We start from the raw sequence: 19,790 nt of genomic DNA on the forward strand, positions 1-19,790 counted from the left end.
CTTCTGGTAGTAAAATTAAATACAGCCATTAAGAGGGAGGGTGCAGGCTGCCAGACCTAGCAGGAATGGTCTGGGCATCCTGCTACAGTAACTAACTCCTGGCAGCAATCACCTTGCCTACAGTTTGGTTTTAGTGTGTCTTCTTGGACAAAATGTGTCAAGAGCTTCTTGCAAAGCTCATCTGGGTTTTCAGTGGCAGAGAAGGAAAGGTCTCTTGGATAGGTGTTTTCAATCCTAGACAACATTTTTGTCTCTGCTGCTTGAGTTTCTCTTACTATGGAGCAGCAGACTGATACCAATACTTCCTCATCCGTGGATTCTTTGATAACATTTTTGTTATTTATTTAATTATTGCATTTATTGAATGCAATACAAGTTCTGGTATGGATAGGTTAAAATATGCTTGAAGAATAGTTCTGATTCTGCTTACTAGAGAGATTCCAGAAGATAGTCTTGGGACCTGTTTATCCATTATGTAAAGCTTATGTAAAAGGCCTCCCAGGAGATGGAGAAGTGTAGAGGATGTAGCACAGTCAATTGGAATGACAAGTATTATTTCATCAGGCCCTAATAGTGTCTTTTCCATATCATAACTGCTTCCCTTCTGCTTCTCCAGTTTCATTTTTTTCCAGATTTTACAGCAGTCATGATGGAGGGAGGGTGACTATCTTTCATCCATAAGATTGGAAAAAATTCTTTTCTGCTTTTTTTTTTTTTTTTTTTTTTGCATCTTTTCATTGATCTCTTGAATGGATTTTTACAGTTTGGTGATCTACATAGTACTTCCTGGGGGGATTAAGCCTTTTTATGGTGATTTAATAAATTTGATTTTTCTGAATGTTAAAATCACCACTGAATATTACAGAAAAGTCTCGACACAGTGATTATTAAAAATACAGCAGGTAGCACAGCCATCAAGTGCAAAATGATGTACGTTAGTTATTTATGGAAACCTGAGATTTGTTTCTTGATTATATTGTATTCCTCCGAAACTAAAATAGGACATCTGCTGTTGGTTCTTTTACGCTTTTCATCCATTCCTGGCCTACCTATAGAAGTTGCATTGTGCAGCACATTACTATTTTGGAGCCTATTGCTCCATAAATGATTTGTGGTGACGTAGGAGCCATATAATCAATGTTTACTAACCACACAAATTTTAATTCAATCTATATAGAAGGATGTTTTTAACAGTCTATGGGGGTTGTGTCTTTGAGTGTTTCTATCAGTCTAAATAGTATTATCCTTTCATGCCGTAGGGCCAGGACAAGGGCTGACGAGCTGCATACTGTTCATCCACAATACTTTCCTCTTCCAGGATTTTAAACGGAACACATGCATAGTCACTGCTCCAAAGAGTACCATAGTCCCAATAGAATGCTTGATGTGTAATAGCACTTAATACAAAATTTTTCTTCCCCTACTCCAACCTGGACATTCCCTTCCTGTGCATTACTTGTCTACAAATAAAACAGAGTGAAATTCATTGCCCTGTGGAGTTGACAGGTATGATAGCACACTGGTTCATGAGTTCATTGGTTGTCTTAGATGACTGTGAACTTCTCTACCCAACACGTGCACTTGCCAAATGCATTAGAAAATGTTTTTTTTCCCCACATTAGAAAACCTAAGTGATACACAGTATAGCTAACAGAATTTAACAGTTGTGGTAAATGGTGACAGCAATTGCATACGAAAGCAGTGTTGTGTTTGAAGAACGGGGCTTTTTTCATTCAAATTAATTGCTGACAGATGATGATTCGTGCTCTTTATCAGATAAAACAAAGTATAACTGAATAAAAGATGGAAAGCTGGTAGTTATGATTTTCTCAGGATCATCTATGCAAGAGATTTAAAGATATAGCTGTATTTTGTAATTGTATCTAACGTATTTAATGGGTCAATGAAGTTAAATTTTTAATATTTCATGACTTATCAATTCATGGATGGCTGAAAGCTTTACTTTCTGTAGAATGACTAATATGGATGGATATTACAAATTTATAGTCTCTATTGAAGTGTACCTAAACTTGAAGTGTAGTTATAGATATTTTGTTTTTCTTTTTTAAAAAAGGTGTCTTATTGTTGGCTACAACCATCAGTTTCTGTGCTGTTACAGTAAGGTTTCATTGTTTTTCAAGCACCTAGAGGTGTGGATTAACTTCTTGTGGATTGAGAAATGGCCTTCGTCATAGTATATGCAACCTCATAATAAATTCCGTCTGCTGTGTGTTGATTAGTTGAATTAACTTCCCAGTTTAATAAGCTTTTTAGCGCCAGTTTTACAATGCAAGAACAAAATGAAAGGTTGTATTTCAGCAGGTCAGATCTGTATGTGTGAACATTTTAATACCTAATTGCTTAAGTCACTGAAATGCAGGTTACTAGGAGCCAAGAGTGTATGCTGGGGAATTTCTCTTGCTTAAAATTTTATTGTAGTATTTCCTAAGCATCCATTGCTGGCTGCTCCTTTCAAGAGACAGGAGGCATCTTTAGTTTTTACCAGGATGATGTGCTTATGTACTTTAGTGGTAATAGCTGTTTCTATTTTTGTTTCTCTTACTATCTATTTCTATTACGGGACCAGTAAAATGCGTATAGTTTTATGTAGTCAATGAATGACAGACAATGAATGTACTGGTTTGAGTCTTCTGCAGTGCTTCTCTTGAGTAGCTGGGATGCTGTATGTTACCGTGGACAGTCTTTAAAGACACTGAGCTCTAGCACATGGTAGGTACTTGAGGGCAGGTTGCAAACCATGGACATTTATTAGTGACAAACCATATATGAGAAAGAACACCATACACTGCAGAAACTTTTTAAAATGAAGGATACCCAGGGAGAAATGTTTTTGCCAGAAAACAGGATATTAGGTTTGATTTAGTAAGCTGAAGATACAGAATAAATGTATCTTTAAATTGTTATTCTTCAGAGCAAATTCCTACCTCTACTGGTATATTTCACCATTTGTCTAACCTTCTGGAGAAAATGTCTAACTTCTGTACTTCAGAAGTATTTGGGTCAAATCTTCCTGGAGTGGTTGTTTTAATTAAAAATTCTTAGTATCTTGTTTCATTACATAAGCTTTGGATCAATATTCTTTCAACACTTAATTATCATAATCATCTAAAAATAGACTGCAGTTAACACGCTTTGAAAATCTTTTTATTTCTTGAGAAAGCAAGGTAATTTTGCTTCAGAAGATACTCCCAAACACCTCATTGTAGAAAATATCCTTTAATTTCACAATTTTTTTCACAGCTTATGCAGAGTACTGATTTTTGTCTTCAGGACAAGTTAGAAATCGTAATTGCTTTAGTTATTTTTGAATACAAGATTGTATTTGCAAACGATGACAAAAAACTCCTTTTTGTAGCAGGAGATGGCTAGTTCTTTATACAGTTCTATATTTTACTGAGATAGTATTAAAAATTTAGGGGCTTTCTACAAATGTATCTAGTTCTGTCACTATTATGCAGTGTATTTTAAGGTTACTCTTTTCTGTTCTGGATGCAACTTCTTGCAGGATCTAGAAATGCTGCCGTTGTGTGACAGAAGCATTATAAATGAAAGACATAAACTACCAGGTGAAAAATTTCTAGATTTTTGTATTTAAGTTTATATGCTTGGTCCATTGCATATCTGCCTTTTTCATTTAGAGGTTTACTTCAGGGAAGCAATCTTCATTCCACTTTCTAAATACTCCTAAAATGCACTTGACACATGGCACCTCTGCAGAAGTGGATCTGTGACGGTGAGGGGTGGAGGGGGGAAGGATACTTCCCTATTGAAGTACTTTTGAATACTCCGTCTACAATTTGCATCTGAAGTCCATGTGCTTAGGAGTGCTTTTTCCAGGCCATTATGGAGTAATTTAGATGAGTGCATTTCCCAGCAGATTTCAAGTATGTTCAACTTTTCTTTTTCAATGTTTTGAAGGATCAAAATAAACTAACCCATGATCAGTTTCAGGTCTAACAAATTTCTGGGAAAAAAATAATTCTAAATATATATTCAGGTACAGAAGCTAATTTGATCTCAAGGTATGTTAAGCAAGTTTCAGGGTGTACTTTAAGTGAGGGAACTGACTTAGAAATGCAGATTTATCCATGTATCACTGTAGATTTTTTTTAACTTTTTTAAAATGACAAGCAGAGTGCAGCAAAGGTTGATGTGAATTGCCTTTTATGGTTCTTTTTCTCACATTGAATTAATGCTAAAGCAAATGAGCTGAGAGAAGAAAGGGTCTTTCAGTTTGTAGGTTAAATAAAAATAATGGAGAGAGTAAATTCATTTGTTATTTGAAACATCCATGAAATTAAACTTCCAAAATTAATAAATTATTGAACTACTTCTTAAAAGTTATGTTATTGTGACAATTAGAGAGGGCAGGGCTAATGTGTGCACTGTACAAATGCTTTCGAGATACTTAGAAGTTTTCCAGAGAAGGCTGACAGGGAAATATGAAGTGATAGGATGTAGAAGATACAGATGATATCTCTTTTTTGTTTGTTTGTTTAGCCTTTGGTAAATGCATTGTAACAGCCACGTTGCCAGACGACAAGAGGTTTTACCCGTTGTTTTTATTTTTTATAAGACAGTAAAACTGTCTGACTACTAGTGATGAATAACAGACATACAGACAAAAATACATATATATATATATATATATGTATAAGAATGGCAAACACAGGATGAATTTAGTCTGATATACGTTATACAGAGTGCTAATTGAAGAGAGCTGATTCTAAAAAAATATGAATTCTGGGGCAAAGTGAGGACATGTCGTCTTGAAGGAAATAAATACCTTTGCTTCACTTGAGATTGAAGAGAAAAGCCATCAAGGAAGCTGATTACAGGAAAATGTGCTAGAAATAGGCAGCTTCTGGTATGCTGCAAGGTGTTGTGGGGTCTGAAAGATCTGCAGAAAGGGAGGAAGGGAAAAGAAAAAAGCAGAAAATTCACACTTACGCCTTGAACGAGTCTATGAAATTGGCAACGCATTTTGTCAATTATTTAGTGTAAATGGGACACAAAGACTGAATAGAATAAGAAGTGATAAACATTGTTTATACAGTGGGAAAAATGCCATGTGAGAATGACGGTTATGACCTATATAGTAGAAGCCGAAGGAATTTTGTAATGTAAAATTCAAGGTTGCATGCCGTGAGCTTACTAAATTTTCTGCTATGAAAACGTGCATGAAATACATTGAAGGTGGTGAGTATGATATAAACTGAGAGGCCTTAACAGCATGAAACTCAAGGTCATATACTAAGGGTAAGTAAATGTTTCTTCTGAAGCAGAAGGATCATCTCGTAGAAATTCAAGGAAGAGGAGCAAGTTTTTGTGCTATGGCATAATGGTTTCAGTATCAAGGAGTGATCTTGATCCAGGAAATTCTTTACTTCAGGCTGAAAGTAGAATTGTAGAGACATTGTGATAAACATCTTAAAATTCTTAAGTGGGTATTAAAATAAAATAGTGGTAATAATAAACAGTAAGCCTAAGCAATATCAGTTCTTAAAGGACAAATTATACGGAAGTAGTCAGTTGTTTTCTTCCTGTCGCTGCTGTAATTTCACATTTAGGTACTATGGTGCTGTCATGTCGGGAACTTGACAACACATTTGTGTCCTGAAAGTTTGTTCAGGTTAGTGATCAGTGCTAAATTCTGCTTGACTCCAGCTGAGGAAGTCCTTAGGTAAAGTGTTATCACTGATGAAATGTGCAGAAATGACTTACAATTTGTGAGGTGTGCTGTATACAACTATGGATGAAGAAATACAGGGTGCAAGGTCCTAGAGATTTAATACAAAATAATGAAGAGAAGTGCAAAAAAATAGCTAGCACAGGGAAAAAAAATCATCAAACAGATACTCATAGAAAAAAAGGGCTTGCAAATTGGACTGGGTCTCTTACTGCATTTGCCCTGCACTGTCACATCTTACAGAGCCACCCAGCTAAGTGAGGAAGAGTTCTGTCTGTGGAGCAGCACCAAGCCTGTGGCTGGAATACCTCTTTCTGCTTGGGCTCTCTGAATGGCAACAACATTTGGACTGCATTCAGAAGATGGTTTAAAAAGAGTAGGAATAATTTAAGCTGAGAGAAAGATAAAATAAACAGCTGAAGCATAGAGTAACGAGCACTTTAACTGCACACTTAGAGGCCATCAGCAGTTTGGCAGGGTGTAGGATAAGGCAAGAATGATACGATATAGTTACAAATCTTGGAGTGCTACTGGCAGATGGAAAAGTTGACCAAAAAAAAAAATGTTTCAGAAAGGGATTTAGCATTTAAGACCTGATAAAATGTTGGGTCATATTACCTTCTACAGTCTCATCTGTTGTGATTTTTGCATGCATTAAAAACCTCGTACAGACCATAATTCAGGATCAAAAACAAGTTCTTAAAATCTAAGTATTCAGAAAAAACTTGATATAATTTCTGTAAAAAATCAATTTTGATCAATTGCTGGCTTAAATATGTATAACTGTGATTTCTGTTGTTAACTTCCACTTTGTGAGCTTCTCTAAGAGGGCTGGCATACTGAGCAGACCCTGGATGTAATTTTGATTGAAATTATTTTGAGCCGCTTTTTCACATGCCCAGATTTGACCGTGGGCAGCAGTAGGCCTCAAAGCAAGTTGCCTTTGTGCTCTGAGAACTACGTGATGAATAAATGTTAATAACTGTGAAAGAATATAGTACTATTGTCTGAGTATGTTATAACTTAAATAATGGAAGCTCTTCATATCTTGGTAGGTTTGAAGTTCAGAATCATAACACAGGTTAAAGCTGTGGTTTTCTGCAGGTGGGCCAGGCTTGAGAGTTGCAGTTAGCGTTACGATAAGGGAAATGGAAATTGTGGACTGTGGAGATGAAAAATACCTCACAGATCATCTAGTGTGTGTCTGCTGGTTTGAGATTGTTCCTGCTAGTATCTTTCATTAGGATTTTGTGGTGTAAAGTACACCACTTGGTGATGTTTCAGTCACATCCCTGAGAAAACAGCTTCTTGCTGACAGTCAGCATCGCTTGCTCTGCCTGGCTTTTTTTTCCAGATGTCCCACATGATTAGTCCAAACTTTTTCCTGTGGTACTCTGTTGTTACTTAACCAAACCAAACACCAAATGTGTGTGCCCGTGTCTCTGGCATGAACTAACTTGTGATCTGCACCTCTATGAATGGTTTTGGCACGGGTGAGAAGAGCCCGGCCTTCCTCCGAGGGCAGCCCTCACTTCTGGGCTTCTCCTTACCCCCTCACAGCAGCGTGCTGACAAAGCTCGCCTTTGTCTCTGCCACGGGAATGATGCAAGGCCTGTCTGTTAGCGCAGGCTGATAGGAAAAAAACAGCCTTTAAGGATGGCTTGTGGGTTATTTTATTATTTTTTTTTTCCAGAGGTTTAAATGCCCGTATTTGACAGGGAATCTTCAGAAGCATTTGGAGAGGTCATTAACTGGCAGCAACTCTCAGCCGTGCTTTTATGATTATTCTCACCTTGCATCCAAGCTTCCAGCAGCAGATTTCTCACATAAATACATTTCAAAGAAATCTCAGTCCTGGCTTATTTTAAAATATATCAATGACACCTCTTCCTTCATGTCTTTCAGTAATTTTTCTTTAGATTTTCTTGTTATTCTTGTAGAAAATTCCATTTACTCATTAGCTTCTGCTGGTGTTAAACCATTACCACATCTAACTTGAATTTTATGAATAGCTTCAGCATATTTCTTCCAACTGTAATTTCTTTTGTGCAGAAGATTCTCAATAAGTATTCTCTCTTTTTGTCACCCACACAGTTCTGGCTAGTTGCTCGTTGGTTCATGCCAGATGTTTTCTGCCAGCTTTTGTGACAATGAAATGCAGCCACTGTACCCATGGTATTTAAAAAAAAAAAAAAAAAAAAAGCATTTTGAAAACTTATTTTTGCTAAGTGATACTGCATTCATGTTTTTTTTTTTTTTTTTTTTTTCCAACTGTGCTGACATACCTTCATTTAAGAATAGATTACCTCCAAAGTTATACAACACCTGAGCTTCTGAAGTGGTGACATTTCGTTAAAAGTGATGTTGGACCTTAAAAGTTAACAGAGCATGACATTTTATACTGGGGGGGCTTTTTTATTTAGCTACAAATATGCTGTGTTAAACCCAGTTCATTCCACTTTACCAGGTGAGTGCCCTAACTAGGCAGAGAGGTAGTTCATATAAAGGCAGTTTTGTGCAAAACAGCTCAGCTCCAGAAGCAGGTTCCCCATAACTTTTTCCTTCTTCCCTCCACTGCCCCTGCCAGTTGCCAGATGTTTGGATAAGAGGTGCTCAAATCCCTCGTGTTAGAAGGGAATTGAACCTAAATAATGTCCAAATTATGTGGTGAAGAAAATCATGTTTTATTACGGTCAGGTCTAGAAAAGTAGCTTCAGCACAAAATGCTCAAGGAGCTTAATTCCACGTCTAGCAAAACGGAACCTTTTTGATAAAACAACTTATTGCAAAAGGTAGGTGTCACCCAGTTCCCTGGCTGACCTGTCAGTGGAAGTGTCCCACTGTATTCATGTAAAGCAGGAAAAATTACCAGTCATTGCTGTGGGGTGACAGAACTCTTGCTGGTTTGGGTTTTGCTTGAACCTGTTGAAGAAGCTATGCCAACAGAGCTCCAGGCTGCTGCCTGCTCAGCATGCAGGTTCTAGGATTTGTCATCCCAAGATCCTGCCTGTCTGCAGGTATAGGATAGACATGGAGGATTTCTGAAGGAAATGAGGAAAATGTTGTTTGCTGAGTAACTCTATCATGATCAAAGACTTCATACGTAATACTGAGTCTTAAACATTAATGAAACTTCATCTCCAGTCTGATGCCATTTCCTATGTATAGTGTCAGCCTTTAGTGAGGAATTTTACACTGCTGACCTCATGTTGTATACATGGCATTTGGTGATATTGGAAAAATATCAGTTATGATTCATTGTTAAAGTTGCAGCATATATGTGCAGCAGCAGCAAGTTTAGTTTTGTATCCCTCAAACTTGAGATGGGTCCAGCTCCAAACTAGCTGGGTTTTGCTGTACTCATCGGAAGCTTTTAGGAGCTTCGTGCAATTCCTTCCTTTACTGGTAATTTCTGAACATGGAGCCAGCTGCAAGTGTATATTGCAGAAGTGATTAGGCAGTAATGGTGCACTGGGGTGTAAAATAGCAACTGCAATAGCAAATTACTCCGTAATGCTTCCTTACAAGCTGAATAAAGATGATGTTGGATGAAGAACGTAGAAAAACGCTCTCAAATTCATGTCTGTTTTAGGAAAATAAACACCTTACAAATTTGAGGTTGATTACAATCCAGTGACAAGTACAAAGTGATTTAATTAACTGGATTTTGAGTCATTTACCTGTACTAAGTTGAGTTTGCTTAAATGCTGTCAACACTAACAATCGGTAAATCATTTGTATAGAGCTGACTTAAGTGAACAGTATTTGTTCTTGTGAGCAGAGGGAGGCCAGTATTCCTTAACCGAGTTTCAAATGCTTTGCAGAATGCTGACATCCAAAGGGTTGTTGCTTAATGCCATGTAAAAGGAAGTTAAGCACAGGCTGTTATAAAAATTACCTCATTCTTGGTGATCATCTTTTTTCAGTTCTGCTCAGGGAGATGTCTTTTCATATATCTTGTCCGCTTGAGGAAGAAGTATTCCTACCTCCCGCAAGCACTATCACAAACTTGAAGGCAAAGTTCACTATCAGCAAAAGAAGAGTTATTACTGAGTTTGTTTTTTTTTTTTTAACTGAAAAGAACTTGCTGCTTTTTATAGCAGCAAGCTTCCTTGAAGGTTTGAATTGACACTCTCTTTATGTTTATTCTTCAGATATTCCTTACTGTATTATTATCTTTGCACAGATGTAGGTCATGGCTGGATGTTTTTTTTTTTTTTTTTTTTTTTTTTTTTTTAAAGTAGGGGCTGTGGTCAGGTACTGGTTCTTCATAGAATATAACCTTGTTGCACTAAATTATCAATAGTGCTTATAACAAAGGCCAGGGGGGAAAAAAAGGTCACGTTTTCTGCTTTTACCTATTTCCTTCTCATGGGTGGAGATAGGGCAGCAGTAGAATCACGATGTTAATTGCTCCTAGCTGAGACAGGACAGCCTGGTGGCACTCGGTGCTGACATCCCATGACTGCACTTCAGTGGCACCACACACAGCCATCACTGGGAAGAAGGAAGACTGAGAAATATGCTGGTGCATTGCTATACTGGTAGAATAATCAGCAGCTCTGTCACGACACTGTTTTGTAGGCAAATTTCTGTTTTTTCAGGCATGTTTTAAGGACACCGTCTTCAGGCCATTCCTTTCCAACCTTCAAATTCCTTTCTTTTAGCTGGAGTAGGGTGATACTCTGCATCTTTTCAAAATGTAGTATGAACTGACACAAGAAAATCCAACTTTGAGTGTGAAAATTCAAGAGGAGGTCCTGAGATGAAAGAGAAACAAAGTGTGTCCTGGCTGTCAGGAGGAGATTCGGAAGACGTTCAGCTCATGCCTGTTATCTATCCCCCCCAACACTTTTCTCGCTCTGATCACAACTCCAGGATAACTCTTGATATGAAGGGATAAAGGCCTGTGTGCCTCACTGACTCTGCTGGAAATGTAACAGCAAAAATGTACACGCATTCCTGGGTTTGCTAGCTGCAGGGCTATGTGAAAATCAGTGAGAAACTAGTGGTGATTTTCCAAAGAAATATGGGAGTATTATAATTTGGGACGATGTGTTGATGATGAATAGGAAAAAAAAATGCTCACTGCTATTCTTGTTAACAAAAATGACTGATATTGCTAATGTTTCTTGTCCATAGATCACCTCCCTTGTGACTCTCCAGCTGCTGTCCATGGTTGGCAATAACGACCAGCTTGATGGACCCCGGTACAAATGCACTGTATCACTGGACTTCATCAGAGCTATTGCCCGGTGAGTCTACTGAAAAACATTTGGTGTTATATGTGCTGATTTAAATGAGGCTTCAAAACCTGTATTTTCCATCTTTATATTGGCTCTCTGCAGACCAGAATGGAAATCCGTAGATGTTTTCTAAGAATGACTAAATGAGTCTTTGCTATAAGAAATGTTGAACTTAAGTTTAGTGCAATAGTGTTTTGAAAAAAAAAAAAATCTTAAAAGTGGCAGAGGTAGGCCAAGGAGCTGCTTTAGTATGTTACAGTAAAATACTGTCTGTGTGCTTAATAGAAGTCAGGAATTTAATGTGAAAATACTGCTCTAAAATGGCAGTCCATTTCAGTACTGAAAGGCATGTTATGATATTGGAATCCAAACTGATATTTAGTTCTTGATAGTGTTTGTGGTACAGGTGATGTAAAAACTGCATAGGTTATGAGAATTTTTTCACATAGTTTGTCTTCTGTGATCTGTAGTTGATAAAAACTAATTCAAAAAAACAATGTAGGTACCTCAAAAGTATCAATTACCTGTTCATCCCAAGCCTCCAGTCTGGGAGTCCAAGAGCAGTTCCAGATGCATCAGGAGAGATGGTGATAAATGACAGAAACGCATGCAGTACATAGGCAACAATCAGAACTGTCTCATTTATGCCAAATCTGAACAGCATTACTTCACGCACGCTGCTGCAGCCAGCTTATTAGCAGATCTTGGATAAAGAGCATGTGGCTAGAGCAGAGCCCAGAAATGACATGTGGCTAAAAAGAGAAACATTGTACAGGCCAGCTCTCCTCTGTAATGTGGAGCTTCAGAGGAATCTGTGTTTCAGCCTGTTTTCCAGTATCCTCGCTGCACAAGTTGCTCTCCTGAGCTGTTAAACGTCCCCTCGCCCAGTCACTAAGCTGCACAGACACACAAATTTCAATTTGGACAGGCCACAGAGTGAAACTTCATCGGGCTCAGGCCTGGCTGGACAGTACCACCAGCATCTCCAGGGCTTTGCTGTGTCAGCTTGCTATTCTCAGCAATAAAGTCACATGTGAATGATGCCTTGTAAAGTCTCCCACTGATACCAAGTACATCAGACCATCTGTTTAGCAACGTGGATCACTGTGTACGGATATCCCCGTGCTCTTGCCTCTGCTCTAACTCTTACCGTGAGTACAGAGACCAGTTGACAAACTCCGATCTGCCTATGAGGTTCCTTGAATTAAGACACCTGAAATAATGGCCCTTCACCTACAATTTTAACATCCTTTGAAGTTTGTGGACTCTGTTAAAATTGCCAGAAGGTAGAGGTGGACAGAAAACGGGACCAAATCTTGTGCTATACAGCTCATGTTTAGCAGAGAAAGTAGTTTTTAGAGCTGTCCCTTCAAACCTCAGTGCACAGTGTAGTGCTTTGGCTTGCCTGCCTTTAGGTCAGATGTGCGTACATATATCCTGTCTGACTTTTCCTATGCAGTATGAAAAAGGTAACTTTTTCTCCCCACGTAGTTCGAAAGTGTTTATTGGCTGCACAGATTGGGCCATTTTATCTGATATCTTAAAGTTGGCCTATTTTTTTCCTCCTGTTCTTCTTTTTTTTCTTCTTGTTTGTTACAAATTTTTTCCAACCCACTGTTTGTCAAATCCTTAAGGACATAGATAAGATGCAAAGTTTCATGAACCCATGATAAATGAGTTTCCCCTTGTCTTAATGAGGCTGGCTAAAGGGTGAATGTATGATCGCAGGCTACTTGTGCTACAACATTGCAGCAGCCTGTAGTTTTTAACCACAAATGAGAGGGATTATACGTATTGCAGAGAAGGAACTACTTTGGCATTTCACCACGATACACTTCAAGTAAGCAGACCATCTCCTGATTCTTTAGCCTCTGTTCTTGCACTAGTGCTAAAATAAGGCTAGGCACCAAAATCCTCAGGTGCCTGAGCCTTGTTATCACCTCAGCCTCGCTGACAGGTGAACTTACTAATGCAGGGCTGGAGAGTGCAGGAGTAGGACAAGAAAACTCTGCTCTCTCTCTCCCCTCCTACCCCCTTCAAGCTGTTCAGCTTGCTATTTTGTTTTCCTTCATTTTAAAATAAAGAATTAAATCTGCATTTTTATTTTTTTAAGCAAAAAACACCTGTTTTTTGGTAAAAGGGTAGAAAAGTGAAGTATTTATGGTGACTTTTAGTGTGGCAACCTCTGCCCATGCCCAGTCTTTGTTTATTACCACAGAACTTCATATTTATCTCTGTTCAGCCTTTGCAGAGATATTTTTCATGCCTTTTACTATGTAGTTTTTTAAGTGGTTTGGTTTTAGTTGGTTTAGGTGTTTCTTTTTTAGTAACTTTTAATTTCTGTTGAAAGGATTTCAGACTGAAGTTCATAAATTTTTTATAGTTGAAGTAGGGATCTCTTAATGTTTGTGGAATGTAATAGATCTTTTCATCTAGAGTCAAGTAATGCCAGTTGTTATGGCAGAGTGATTGTGTTTCATTCAGTTGATAAGGTCAGTTTTTGTTAGTGTGTTTTTGTTTCTGCAGAAAGCCTTATAACTAAAGCACTTTCTTAAGTAACACAATGTAATATGAAACTAACAGTGGCATTTAATTTCCTCTAATTTTGTCATTGGATTATTAGGTAGGCTCCAACACAGTATCTCTTGTTATGCATCATGGGGATTTCTGAACTTTTTCTCAATTCAACGCGATGTTTTATAGAAACTTTTTGGAAAGTGGGTTACAGAAGGAGGCATGAACAGAGAATATTAAATGATTGCAGCCTAACAAATAAGACATTCAGCCAGTTAATCTCACTTAGCATTGTGAGTGGTTATTTTTGCATCATTAAATGCTTTTTAAAACCAAAAAACTTTTAATTTTATACTTGTCATTATATGCAGTAATTTGTGCTATTTATTCAAACAGTAAATCCCGAAGTCTGAGTGTTAGATTGCATAGCAGAATGAGTTTGGAGACAAAAAAAAAAAATAATTATATGTTTTATTTTACTGCTGTTCGTTCTGCCTGCCATTGAAGTACAAAAGTATACATTAAAATCTTCTATCTTATTGAGTGGCATTCTTGGATTCTTCAAATTTAGCTATGAACATGGGTCAACTAGTGTCAAAACTGAAGGAACGCAGACTACAAATGAGTACAGATGAAGGAGTTACGTAGTACATGCTAAAACAGGTGGTTTGCAAGATGAACAAAACATTTAATAACATAAAAGATTGCAGTTTTGTATCACCAACTGGAATATTGTATTTACCATATGAAAAATATATTGGCTTTTGTTTTTTTACTGTTTAATGTTTGGAATAAGAAACTTTTGATTGTTGCTAGAAATCTCCTTTTTTTTTTTTTTTTTTTTTTATTTTTAAATCTTACAAAGTTGAATCAGAAGATAAGAACTATATGTTAAATACAATCAAGAATGAGTTTTTTTAACTTCCTTTCGGGGATATTTCTTGATTTCGGTTGTGCAGAATGTCCCACGTGTTGTCTCCAAACAGGTTAAAGTCTTAGCACTGTTAGGATGATTGCTCTAATATGCTGTGTTTTTGTTTATAGGACCGTGAACTTCGACATAATAAAGTACTTGTACGATTTCTTGTGAAAACAAGCTTCACAGCCATATGGACACTGTGACAATGACTAAGGCAAGCTGTGTTCATCTCTCTACTTAGCTGGCCAGAAAGAAGAGTATTTTGGCTCTTTTGGATTTGTCCAAACAGGTGCTGGCCCAGCATGGAATCTGATGAAAATACTCTGATTGGTCTGGGTAGATCTGAGCAGAGGACTATTTACCAGGGACCCTGGAGTATTTGGAAGCAATGTGTTAATTATAAACAGCAGGGTTTGAGCACAATCTGTTCTACTCTTAATGATGTTATCTTAACACTGAAATTGCCTGAAACCCATTTACTTAGGACTGCATTTTGCTCTATGAACTCTCCCCAGTGCTTTGAACATGGCAGCAGCCCTTGTTTGTATGCCCAGTCTTTTCACTTCCTCTCCACAGGAATCTTTGCAATTGCCTGCCAAAGCAGCTTTTCCTGAGGCCACCATTTTAGGAGAGTGGAGTAGCAAAATATAATAAGTATAAGAACATCTTTAAAATCAAGCTGGTATAAATCCTTCTTTCTGTTCGGTCATATGTATGCAGACTGTTACACTGTTATATGGAGATCATGATGGTAAACTCCCAATTAATCATCATACTGTTCTTTTCTGCAGTTCATTCATAACTGTTAACTGAATATTTTTATGATGCTTCCTTTTAAAAAAAACTTGGTTCCTGAAATTCTAACCTGATGTTGAACTTGAAAAGCTTTTTACTTCAACATTTTTTTATTCCTTTCAAGCTCATCCATTTCTGTTGAGTGCTAATTATAATGCTGTTTTGAATGAATGTGATTTAAGATATGCACTGTGTGATATTTTTTTGTTATAGTATCTGTCCTGTAGAGAAGTACGGCACAGCTGCCTTTCCATCAGAAAAGGGGAGATTCAACAGGTGACAGAATATTCCTGCAGCAGTTGCCCAAATGAGCAGTTGTTGTAGCATAAAACTTTGACTTTGGATATGCATATTGGAATGCACTGCAACTGTATTTGTCTCCAGTTTACAAGCAGAGGAGTCCCAACTGCTGCTACTTTTACAGGGTATTGAAATCACCGTGTGCACTAAAGGATTGTTGTCTTCACAAAGCAGAAGTTTTGTCACTCGTGAAAACTCAGGGTCCCACAGCCTGTTCCTCAGATAACTTATTCCCAAATGCTGCCCTTTGTTTGACAATACAAAAAAGTGCTATATCATATGTTGACTGTTACGGATTTTTAAAATGAAAAATGCACTTCAGATGCTGGAGGTGGTCAGATACTCTAAATATGTGTAGCTCCTTTATTTTCTCCCAATTGCATTTGTGTAGCCAGGCTTCTGCTTCTGGATTCAGACCCAAATGAATGAGTTCCAGGTGAGTCTAAGTGACAAAAGCATCTTTCTGGCCAAGCTGTCGTTTCCCTTTTCAGTAGACTGTGAAAGGGCAGAAATGAGTCATCTCCGAGATCCCTTTTCCTTCCGACCGCTGTGCTACAGCAAACCACGCACCTGTCCATGAGGTGGCAACATTTGTCACGCTTGCTGAAATACTTGGATGCAAATATGTAACCTGTTTCAAAATGTTTATTGCTTACTTTTGTTTTTTACTAATAAAAAAAGTACAGAAGGTGTGCTTTGGACTAAACTTTACAGTTTCTTTCCCTTTTGGAGCTCATCATGAGGTGAGGTCAGCACTTGTGCATCTCCTGTATGACTACCCAGGGCTGAAAATGGGAGAAGAAAGGAGGTTTGAGCTGTTATACGTTAAATTACTCTGTGCTAAGCAACAGCAATACATCATAGCTTTTTCAGATACCTGGTCTAGATTAGAATCTGATATATGAAACACAATGGGATTTGCACTAACTTATGAAGTCCTACAACTTCTCAATCAAAAAAACATTAAAATTCTGCAGCTTAGCTTGTTTGAAACTTTCAACAGAGCTGGGCCAGGGCTGTACCACTGAGGAGGGAGAATGCCAGCTTGTGAAGCTCCTGCTCAGTAACCGTCAGCATTAATGTCTACATTAAAATATCAGAAATACACCCATAGTTCCAGATATGCACATAAACGGAGTACATGGAGAGCACAGAAAATGTCTTACGTGAGTGTAAGGATGTACAAAAAAATTTGATCATCACAGAGATAGGCAACGCTTATATCTAACCTTTTATGAGGAAGGAAATGAATAGGAATTTTACCAGGTGGATTAGAAACTGACATATTTCAGGAATGTTTTTAATTCTGTTTATGATGTGTATAGATGAGATGCAAGGTCAAAGATTTTTTTAAAAAAAAAAAAAAAAAGAACCTAGGGTCTTTCACTCTAGGACAATAGCAAAATGACCCACTCTGTGTTATATGATTAAATTAATTCCACAATCTTTGTTTTTCCAACAGTATGGATCCGTGAGCATACCTAGTCACTGGTAACAGTACTTGATGAAATGCACTTTATTACTTGTTTTAATGTTAAAATTCAACTGGTTATTAGAAATAAGCCCATAGGTACAGATAAGTGATGTTTCTCTTCACTGTTGTCATAGTTTATCATAGCTTTTCTAAAAAGAGATCAAGAACAGAACCAGTTCAAGACTTAATTTCTTACAGCTGCTAGGCAATATACATGAAAAAGACTGAGTATGCTGTACTTCAGAACTGATGTTTCGTATATGCCGAACATTTGCAGATGTTCAAGTGTAGAACAAAACCAGCCATGATACGTTCTGGTTTGGGTTGCGGTTGGAAAGACGTACCTCTTGCATTGCAGCAACTGTGTTCATTTGGCTGGTCCAACCTTTTCCAAACCCCATTAATCCCACACAGCACACCAGACTCTCAAAACTAGCAAGCCCCAGTTTTGGGGCACAGAGAAGACATGAAATAAGGGTCTAAGAAAATAAGCATTGAGGAAAACCTATTGCTGCAGATTTTTTTTTTCCCTCCATGTAATTCCTTCTCCACTGCCCTGCTGATCGTTTCCACTATAAATCCAAAGGATGAGGCTACAGGTCGCTGTGGAACATTATTCATTTGACCAAAATCAGGTTACCTGGAGAAGAAGTTACTGAGGATCCATTGCACAGAACTGCTGTCCTTACACTGAATGCACTTCAGTGACCTTTCTGAAAGACTCCTATCCGTGATATAAAATTAAAGCTGAATCAGCAGAGTGGGAATGAGCAAGGTGACTGAGGTGTATATGATGGATGTAAGCTATAACTATGCTGATGATGGATAGTGGGATTTATTCTGACAAACTCAAAATACTTCTATATATCCCTATCAATGAGTTTATAAACTACCGCTGAGTGTCCTATTACGTACCATAGCAATATTCCATTTTGAGACCCCGTTTTTGTGAATGAAGTTTTGGACTTTGGGCTCCTTGGGGCCGGAATTTCACGCATCGTACGGGTGGTGTTGAGAATTGTGCAAAAGATGCAGAGCAAGAGAAGAACTCTTTAATACTTCAGTGCAGGAGGGAGTATTTTAAAAAAACATCAGATATTTTTTTCATAGATTCTGCATGGTGTATGTACATTATAATGCTTTAAAATTTATAAATATATTGTACTTGCCTTCAGTGGCTGATCTGAACATCCTCAGGAGCTGGGGCTTGTTCATATATGGAGAAAGTAATGGGGAAAAATTCAGCTATCATAAAGTTGCAGAGAAATGAGTGCCCTTGAATAGCTCTGATTTCATCAACAGCTGCATTTTCATACCTAGAGCCTAGAGATTTTCTTTTTAAAAGAGGCTTGTAAGAGTACATCCACATGTAGCACAAGAGGATTTTATTTTTTTTTGACAGTGATTTACCTGACTCTGCTTTTCCCAGAGCCTGCTGTTTCTACCATAATAATCCCTGTAGCTATTATCTGTAATTTTGGGGGAGTTGAAAGAAGTACAGCAGTTATTTGAGCATTTTCTAAGTTCTGATGCTGCTCTACACCTGGATTTACCTACATGAAAATACATCCATTTTTACCATGGGTTCAATTTTTCCGGCATCCAAGCAGCTTTGCCAAGGCCATTCAGGCACTCCCTGCTTCCCTCTTAACTGGAACAGACAGCTCTGCCAGGAAAATAGTGTGAGGGACAGGGATCCCAGCAGGGACACAGGGGATATTACACGTCTGTGACCTGTAAGCAAAATGCAGACAGTGGAGTATCCCAGGATTAGATATTCCTTCTGCACCTCTGCTGGCACAGGGAGTGGGACGAGCGAGGACCAGCAGGTTCTTAGGGGCTGCCTGGAGGTAGGCGTACTGCACGTACTGCGTGCTGCAGCTTGCTTGGCAATTGGGAAAGAGAAGATTTACTCTATCCAGGAGGAAATGTTACCTGAAGTGACAGTAACTCCTGGTTTTCTCAACATCAGAACAGCACTGCTTACAAACGCTCTGGGTCATTGCTAGTAAATATGTGTTGGGGTAAAGATATATCTTGATTAGCAAGCCTAATCATACAGGATACCAAATGTCTATGTATTTGTAGATGTTGGAACAGCTCCACTGCAATATTTATTGGAAGATTGAGTAAGAACTCTTTTCTTTTCTTTTTTTTTTTTTTGAACAAGCAGATTCATATAAACTGTGTACAACACTCTGTTAGAGGTATATATGGATTAAGTTGTTTTACTTTTTGATTATTTACTACTGTGTTTGTTAAAACCATTAAAAAATGAAGGCTGAAAACTAGAGAAATAGTGCCTGCCAGCACAGTTGAAAGTGCAAGTACCACCTTTATGAAGACAACCTAAAAATTATAGGTAGGGATGTCTTTAAAAAGCAACAACCCGGTGACAGTTTCTGCTGGAACAAGAAGTTGAACATCATCATTCTGCTTGCTATTTGACGCTGGCAATATATGAGCCTTATATTTGACTATGTATTTGTAAATACCTCGGTTTCATGTACTAAGAAGCTTAGAAGTAAGATGAAGATGTTTTGTTGATCACCCTGTGCCCTTTGGTGTTTCCATGCTTTTTGAGTCTGTGAGCATGGTGATCCTGGAGTAAGAATGTGATGTACAAAGTATCATGGGTGGGTTTAATGTTTGGAGTGCTGTAGTGGATTGTACTTACAGTGCTACCTCCTCTATAAACAGCTAATGACCCCTCTATAAATGGCTAATAACCCGTCTTCTCCATCAAGCTGAGCAAGGAGGAGCTTTCTTCGACCGGAACAGAGGGACCCAGGGAAGAGTAGAACAAAGAAACGGGAAATCCAAAGCAGCAGA

At 38.0% G+C, this 19,790-nt stretch overlaps 1 protein-coding gene across 2 annotated transcripts in view; it reads left to right on the plus strand.

Annotated features, from left to right (window-relative positions):
- The window catches only part of ORC5 (origin recognition complex subunit 5), a 72,835-nt gene extending 56,645 nt beyond the window's left edge, over positions 1 to 16,190 (plus strand). For both annotated transcript variants that reach the window (XM_084510523.1, XM_084510524.1), the window contains exons 14-15: positions 10,853 to 10,965; positions 14,515 to 16,190. In XM_084510523.1, coding sequence (XP_084366649.1) covers positions 10,853 to 10,965; positions 14,515 to 14,560 — 159 coding nt within the window. In that variant the 3' untranslated portion in view covers positions 14,561 to 16,190. The remainder of the gene's footprint in view (positions 1 to 10,852; positions 10,966 to 14,514) is intronic.
- The last annotated feature ends 3,600 nt before the right edge of the window (positions 16,191 to 19,790 follow it).

Source organism: Aythya ferina (assembly GCF_964211825.1).
Source record: "Aythya ferina genome assembly, chromosome: 1".
In the NCBI taxonomy this organism is placed as follows: Eukaryota; Metazoa; Chordata; class Aves; order Anseriformes; family Anatidae; genus Aythya; species Aythya ferina.